Genomic DNA, 8,831 nt, shown 5'->3' on the forward strand with positions numbered 1-8,831 from the left:
ATTGCAAGATGAAGTCAATGATTACAACTAAATGATCAATTGGTTTACTGATTTGTATTTTGTTTGATCATTGGCTTGGTGTGTTCATATAAACTAATTGGCAGATTGCAAGAGTTTTCTTTAATGACTAGTCAAACTAATGAAGGCGTGTGATGTAGTGATTAGCGTGCTGCACACACGATCGTGGGATCGCTGGTTCGATTGCCGGACCGGACGGCGCCTTGTGGTTTTGAGCAAAACACTTCATGTCACGCTGCTCTCCGATATCCGACGTAATACACACCGTGCACCTGCACAGGTAATTTTGAGTCAATCCAATGTTAAGTTAGTGTAAGGTGCGTATATAGCAGTCTACTAGTCCGATGTCTAATGCAATGAAACAATGTGGTTTTTAATAAACTTGTTTTTATTTATTAATTAATTAACTGAGGAATTGATTCATTTACAATTGCAGCGTGGAAGGTTTTTATAAGCCATTTAAGAAACACACAAAAACCGTTAGATTCACTTCAACATTTAAATTTAATTTGTCAAAATATTTTCGTCGCTTTGAGACCGCGACCTGTTCACTGACAAAATTCTGTGCTGCACAGAATTTTGCAGCACAGAATTTTGTCAGTGAAAAGCGACGAAAATATTTTGACAAATTAAATTTAAATGTTGAACTGAATCTGACGGCTTTTGTGTGTTGTTTTAAATGGCTTATAAACACCTTCCACGCTGCAATTGTTTTCGTTCCAGCACACAATCTCAGATCAGGTCACTTGCTATGCAAGTACATCTCCGTGATTCATTTACGTAATTCAGAAACTTTGCTCGTCTCTCTCTTGCTTCATCTTCAATTACTTTTCTTCGACTGAATCATTTTTTAAAAAATATTTTATTTGTTTATTCGTTCATGTTTACTCTCAGTTTCTCGATTTCACTTACCTTATCGTTTCTCTAATTCGTCATCTGTTTCTCTCTTTCTCTCTGTCTCATTCTCCCTCCATGTCACTCTTTCATTTACACATTGTTCCTGTCTCTCTCTGTCTCCGCCCCTCTCCCTCTTCCTTTCTCCTACTTTCTCCACACACACTCTTTCTTTTTCCTTCATTTTCTCTCTCTCTCCCCCTCCCACCCTCACACATTGTTCCTGCATCTCTGTCCCTTCCCCCTCTCTCTTTCTCTTTCTTGCTCTCTCTCTCTCTCTTTCATTTACACATTGTCCCTATCTATCTGACTCTCTGTGTCTCTGTATCGTTTTACCTCTAGCTCATTGTTGGGTTTTATCTTCTATCATCTTCGCTTACTTAAGTCACTGGACTGCGGCCATGCAGGGACTTCGTCCGGAAGGGTTTTAGTCGAACAAACTGACTTTAATATTTGTATTTTTTGAAGTCTAGCATTTATCATACATCTTTGCTGAACTGCTAACTTCCTGAAACGGTGGGTCGGTGATGAGCGACACTCCAACACGCACACGCGTGCGAAACAGGCTTTCATACAGTTCCTGTTTACCAAATTCACACACAATGATTTGGCCAATCCGGAGCTCTAGTAGAAGATATTTGCCCAAGGTGCCGCGCAGTGGGATTGAACCTCAGAACTCGTAATTGCAAATCAAGCTTCTTAACCACAGATCCATGCCTTCGCCTAAACACACATACACATATACATACATCCGTACATATATATACATATATACAAAATATACATATGTATATATATATACATACATACATACATACAAAATATACATATGTATATATATATACATACATACATACATATATATATATATATATATACATATGTATATATATACACATGTATATATATATAGATATATTGCATCTCACATAATATATACTTTACACTCGCCATAGAATATATTTTTTATTCAACCTTTTTTATATATATATTTCATATATTACATATATTTATCATATTACTCATAAATTTTATATATATCATATATTTCATATATTTAATACATTTCACATATTTCATAATTTTATTCATATTTTTTTCGATATATTCATATATTTCATATATTCATAATTAAATTCATAATTACTTCATATATTTCGCATACTCATATATTTCATATATCCATAATTTTATTTATAATTATTTTTATATATTTCACATATTCATATATATCATATATTTCATATATTCATAATTAAATTCATTATTTTTATATATTTCTCCTCACAATCTTCACTAAGTGGAATTGTGCTTTAAAAGAAAAGCACCGTCAATGGTAGACTGTGTGCGTTGTTACGTTTAGTGCCGCTGTAGTTTTTCGAACATTGTTTGGGTAAGCTTGTTAATAGTGTAGCGTATCTGAAAAAGACGAGCAAAAGAAAGCGTAAGTCATTGACATATTTTACAGGAATTTAAATAACAAACTCACAAATATGCGCATGCGCATGCACAGACATATATGCGCCTGTGTACACACAGATACATAAATATATGCATATCCGTATGTGTCATAGGTATACATATATATACATTGTATTTCGACTGTCCGATTTCGCGTTCGGCATGAGCAAATGATCTTTATATATTGCATTCAAAATTTACTTTCATCGATTATCAATCGCAGAAACGTGTGTGTAATCGATGAAATAAAGAAATATCGAATTCATCCTTTATGTTTTTCTCTCATAACAGATGTGGTTTTTATATCACGTAATAGCCCTATACGTGTCACATAGAACATTATTGGATCACGCATCAGATGGAGTTTAATGTGAATATTGTTAAGAGCTGCAACTAACAGGTAATATTTTTTTTCAATGATTTAAGTTGCATTTTACTTATGATAATTTTGTGTGAGCCTAAAATTTTGTTCATTATTTTATCTCCTGTGAGGATGGGTAGATTTTGGATGATAACGTTAAAGGCTTCCTTGTTTCTAGGTCTATGTGTGGAGATGTATGGGAGTATTTTTAAGTCTGGTTTAGTATTTCGGTTGACTTCTCTTAATGTTCGTATGTCTATTTCCTTAGCTCCGCTTAATTCCATCATTTATTAAAGATATTGAGTAATGCCTTTTGATTAGTATTGATCTGAGTTCAAAGAGTCTTCGTTCACGAGTATAGGAGTCCGAAACTATGGTACAGATTCTTTTCGCCAGATTAAAAAGTATATTAATAGTTATCGCCAAGCCAACATGGCAGTCCCAAAATTAGGACGAAAGCTGCCGTGAATTAGCTCCAAGAAGCCATCGCCTCTAGCTAGCTATGTGACACACGAAACCTGTGTCCTTTATAACCTTCGAACAGGGGAGGTCAGCAGTGTCCTCCTGCTGGTTTGGCATCTGCAGACTAGTTTCAGGGTGTTGCCCCTTGTCAATGCAGAGCAGCCAAGCCTTAGCCAGGCGGCGCTGCTGACTATCTGCTCGAAGGTTATTTATCTAATTTCAGTGGAATCTATCCACTGGCTAATTCACGGCAGCTTTCGTCCTAATTTTGGGACTGCCATGTTGGCTTGGCGATAACTATTAATTTCCAGTACCGCTGCCGTAGTCTCCTTTAGAGAGACTTAGAAATATTAATAACTCTATTTCTGAAAACCAGTGGATAGATTCCACTGAAATTAGATAAATAACCTTCGAGCAGATAGTCAGCAGCGCCGCCTGGCTAAGGCTTGGCTGCTCTGCATTGACAAGGGGCAACACCCTGAAACTAGTCTGCAGATGCCAAACCAGCAGGAGGACACTGCTGACCTCCCCTGTTCGAAGGTTATAAAGGACACAGGTTTCGTGTGTCACATAGCTAGCTAGAGGCGATGGCTTCTTGGAGCTAATTCACGGCAGCTTTCGTCCTAATTTTGGGACTGCCATGTTGGCTTGGCGATAACTATTAATTTCCAGTACCGCTGCCGTAGTCTCCTTTAGAGAGACTTAGAAATATTAATAACTCTATTTCTAAAAAGTATATTAATTTTTATGTATTTGGGGTGGCATGAGTTGAATAAAAGGTATCGTTTTTAATCTGTGGGTTTGTAGAAGATGTCTGTTTCGATGTTGTTATTGACTATTTTAATAAGGATGTCAAGAAAAGGGAGTTGATTATTGCTGTGTTCCATGGTGAATTGTATGTTGCTATTGATATTGTTGAACATTATTTTGAAATCGAGGAGTTTGTCCATGCTATCTTTCCAGAGTATAAAGCAATCGTCCAAATACCTCTTCCAGTTCTCCTTTAAATAGCAATGAAATGCGGTGCCATATTTTTGTAGTGATGATTGGTATATTTTAAGTTCTAGGTAACCCATTACAAGGTTCGCAATCACTGGGGCAGCTCGGGTTCCCATTGCAATTCCACACACACACACACATATAAATATATATATATATATATATATATATATATATATATATATATAGAGAGAGAGAGAGAGAGAGAGAGAGAGAGAGAGAGAGAGAGAGAGAGAGAGGCAGAGGGAGAGAGAGAGAGGCAGAGAGAGAGAGAGAGAGAGAGAGGCAGAGAGAGAGAGAGAGAGAGAGGCAGAGAGAGAGAGAGAGAGAGAGAGAGAGAGGCAGAGAGAGAAAGAAGAGAGGCAGAGAGAGAAAGAAGAGAGGCAGAGAGAGAAAGAAAGACAGACAGTTGTATTTGAACCCCGAGACCGGTGAGTTTGATAAGTTATCGTGCGCAGCCTCTTTTCATCATAACAAAAATCCATAAAAACAAGAATTGTTTCAAATTTTGGTATAAGGACAGCAATTTTAAGAATAGGGGCTTAGTCGATTTCATCGATCCCAGTATAAGACTGGTACTTTATCGGTTATGGAAGGATGGAAGGCAAAATTGACCGCAGCAGGATTTGAACTTTGAAACTAAAGAGTTGGAAGAAACGCCGCTAAGCATTTTGCCCGACGCGTTAACGATTTTGTCTGCTTCATTGCTTTTTTTATTGGCTTCAAATATAAGCACGAGGCCAGCAATTTTGAAGGAATGGTGTTAGGTGCTACCTTCGATCCAAGAACTTGTCTGATATTATATTTTATTGAACCCGAAAATATGAAAAACAAAGTTGACCTCGGCTGGATTAGAACTCAAAATGTAAAGAACCGAAATTAATAACGCAAAATATTTTGTGCGATGCTCTTCCGATTCTTTCAATCTACCACCCTTATTTGTTTCTAATATAAGTCTAAGGGAAAGCGACGAGCTGGCAGAAACATTAGTACGCCGGGCGAAATGCTTACCGGTATTTCGTCTGCCAGTGCGTTCTGAGTTCAAATTCCGCCGAGGTTGACTTTGCCTTTCATCCTTTCGGGGTCGATAAATTAAGTACCAGTTACGCACTGGAGTAGATGTAATCGACTTAATCCCTTTGTCTGTCCTTGTTTGTCCCCTCTATTTTTAGCCCCTTGTGGGCAATAAAGAAATCAGAAACGTTAGTACGCCCGGAGAAATGCTTAGCGGTATTTCGTCTGCCGTTAGGTTCTGAGTTCAAATTCCACCGAGGTAGACTTTGCATTTAATAATTTCAGGGTCGATAAATTAAGTACCAGTTCCATACTGGGTCGATCTAATGGACTGTCTCCCCCCCCCCAAAAAAAAATTTGGGGGCCTTGTGCCTATAAAAGAAAAGAAACGTTGGCACACCGAACAAAATGCTTAGAGGCATTTCGTCCGTCTTTGCGTTCTGAGTTACAATTCCACCGAGTTCGATTTTGCCTTTCGTCCTTTTGGGGTCGATCAATTAAGTATCGGTTGGGTAATAAGGGTCGATGTAATCGACTACCCCATAAAAATTGCTGACCTTGAAACAAATATAAGCCCAAGGCCATAAATTTGAGGGGAGGAGTTAGTCGATTAGATCGACTCAAGTACTCAACTGAAATTTTATTTATCGACCGAGGATAGATGAAATGTAAAATTGACTTCAGCTGGACTTGAACTCACGACAAGAAGCAGGAATAAATGGCGTAAAACGTTTTCTCCGACACTCTAATGATTCTGCCAATCGATCACCCGCAGTAACAACTTCAAATTTAAGCAAAAGGCCAATAATTGTTCGGGGAGGGGATTACTCCTTTAAATCGAGCCCAGTACTTAGTGGTACTTATTTTTATTGACCCTGAAAGGATGAAAGGCTAAGTTGATCCCAGCGTTTTTTTTTTGTTTTTTTTTTTTTACTGAAAACATGTAGGTCGGATTAAATACCCAAGATGCTTTTTCATGACACTCTGCCGATTCTCTCAAACCATCGGCATTAATTAATTTCTAATGTAGGCAAAAGTCCACTAATTTGTGGAAGGAGAATTCGACTCCAGTAATTGACTGGTACTATGTACTTTACGAAAGGATGAAAGACAAAAATTACTTGGGTGGATTTTGAAATCGGAAGGTAAAGAATTAGATATCATGTTCTTAGATCAAATTCTCGCCAGGATCAATATTGATTTTCATCTCTCTGGAGTCAATAAAATAATACCCTTGATTTTAAACCAATCTAATCGACTAGACCCCACCATCATCACATCCACACAGGCAAACATTCCAAATTCAAGGTTTTATGCTACACAAATCACTATAGGCGTGGATGCGTGGTAAGAAGCTTGCTTCCCAATCACAGGGTTCTGGGTTCTGTCCTGCTGTGCAGTATCTTCGGCAAGTGTCTTCTACTATAACCTTCAGTCTATCAGAAACTAATGAAGGGATTCGAGAGACGGAAACTGAAAGAAGCCCTTCATATATACACATACATATATATGTATGTGTGTGTGTGTGTGTGTGTGTATGCGTGTGTGTGTGTGTATGCGTGTGTGCGCGCGCGCGTGAGCGTTTGTCCACTATCACCTCTTTGCAACCAGCGTTGGTATGTTTACGTCCCCGTATCATAGTGGTTCGGCAAAAGAGATTGATACAATAAGTGACCGGCTTAAAAGAAAAATATAAATACTAGGGCCTATTCATTCGACTAAAAATTCTTCAAGACGTTCCCCACCATGGCCGTACTCTAATGATTGAAACAAGTATAAAAAATGTTAATATAAAGAACCTTAAAGAGGTGGTGATATATGATCTGTCAAGTACCAAACATTACTTAACGCTAATTAGATTTTTATTCCGTGTAGGAAATATCTCTAGTTACGACTCTATACTTTGACCATTTATCATGTACTAGTATCCATTTAAACAGCATGCGAATGTAAGAACTTTTTAAAAGCTGGTCTCCTCAGAGCAAAGTACTTTTGAAAAGGTCAAGCTTGTTACAGCTTCCTGTAGTTTTGTTACTACAGGACAAAACCAATATAATATAATAACCGATGACCCACTTTCGATGCTCAGCTTGTGCTAATTTACTTCATCCTCTTCCAAAACACATCACAAAATCTCATGTGGAAAAGTTGATTTTTGGACAAAATGCCTTATGTGATTTCAGGTAAATTTAGCTGCTTTTTGTAGCTCCCTGCTGACGATATTTAAACCAGGTGAAATCTGGGGGAATCCTGGGTGAAACCTGAGTCAAACCTTATTGAGCAGACCAATGATTCATGACATTCAATAAATGACGAAACGAACTTTATTCGAACACACTAGTATTTGGGGCTACATTATCCATGCATTGCTTTTTTAAAGGCTGTAGGGTAGATTTGAGGAATATCTGGCTTCTATATCTAACAGTGTGAGTAACCGCATAGAGAATTCCTCTTAATTCCTCTTTAACCATTATTGTGTCGGGTGGCAGCGGCAGTGGCGGTGGTGGTGTGTTTCGGTTTATTCATACCATGTATTCTATACATTTTATTCGTTCTCTCAAGAAATGTTTACTAACCCATTTCTTTTTCACTTTTTAAACTTTTTAACTTTCAGAACTTTTCCCGTCTTCTTCTTTCGCTGTTTTCCATTCTACAACCGTTAGCAATATTTTTATATTGCTATACATATATATATATATATATATATATATATATATATATATATATATATATATATAAAAGGCCCTCAGTCACATTTTTAAAAAACTTGATATTTGCTTTAACTTGTCAGATGATTATTAAACTAACAGACTTTTTGTCTACATCTTAGCAGCCAATAATAGCAGGTAAGTAACATGTTGAAAGGAATCAAGATTTTTTTTTATAAGTTGAGTAAATAGCATCTGTCTGAAATTTTCCATCGCTTCATTTTCAGTAATTTTATACTCACCCAAACTTTATGCCAATGCATGCAATTAACTAGCCCCACCCACATTGTTTATGTATGTTTATGTTTTAAGAAGGCTTGAATGAAAGAAAATACAATTAATCTTTCTGTTTGCTAGTCTAAAGTAAGTGTAAATTTTACTATAGTAGTTTTTTTCTTTCTTTCTGATGTAATTTGATTTAATCTCGGGACCGCTAAGCTCTTAATCTAACAATTAACTTCCGCATAGCTCAACGTTCAGTCCTTGTTATTTGTTCTGCTGATGCTAGGTAAAGTCAGATGGTTCTCGTGATTTAACCAGACCGCAGCAAAAGTATAATAGCATGTTAATCGATGAGATCCGCATGAATGGAAGACAAAGGCATCTTAACTCACAACACAAAGCAACATAAATATTGCATAAGATTTTGTCCAATACTCTACCGTTTCCAAAAAAATTCACCACTCCAAAACCGATTATTTATATATTTAGAAAGCTTGATTGCAAACGAGTAAGACGTGATAGCTTGTACCATGCTTTCGTTAATTGTTTAAGTTGCCTGTATTATCGCAAATAGACACTTGCAATTTTGCCACTCTTTGACTCTCGGCACATCTAGGATAGACCAGCTGATAACAGATAATGGTGTACCAGCAATCAGCTGGTACTAATTTTCGCCTGAGAAGACTGGAGTT

At 37.1% G+C, this 8,831-nt stretch overlaps 1 protein-coding gene across 1 annotated transcript in view; it reads right to left on the bottom strand.

The window, feature by feature from the left end:
• Positions 1 to 1,853: 1,853 nt before the first annotated feature.
• Positions 1,854 to 8,831, bottom strand: part of LOC128248875 (uncharacterized) — a 250,936-nt gene continuing 243,958 nt past the window's right edge. Inside the window, exon 4 of the mRNA XM_052971041.2 lies at positions 1,854 to 2,331. Within this exon, the coding sequence (XP_052827001.1) occupies positions 2,272 to 2,331 (60 nt within the window). The 3' untranslated portion in view covers positions 1,854 to 2,271. The remainder of the gene's footprint in view (positions 2,332 to 8,831) is intronic.

Source organism: Octopus bimaculoides, chromosome 10 (assembly GCF_046866305.1).
Source record: "Octopus bimaculoides isolate indiv1 chromosome 10, ASM4686630v1, whole genome shotgun sequence".
Taxonomy (NCBI): domain Eukaryota; kingdom Metazoa; phylum Mollusca; class Cephalopoda; order Octopoda; family Octopodidae; genus Octopus; species Octopus bimaculoides.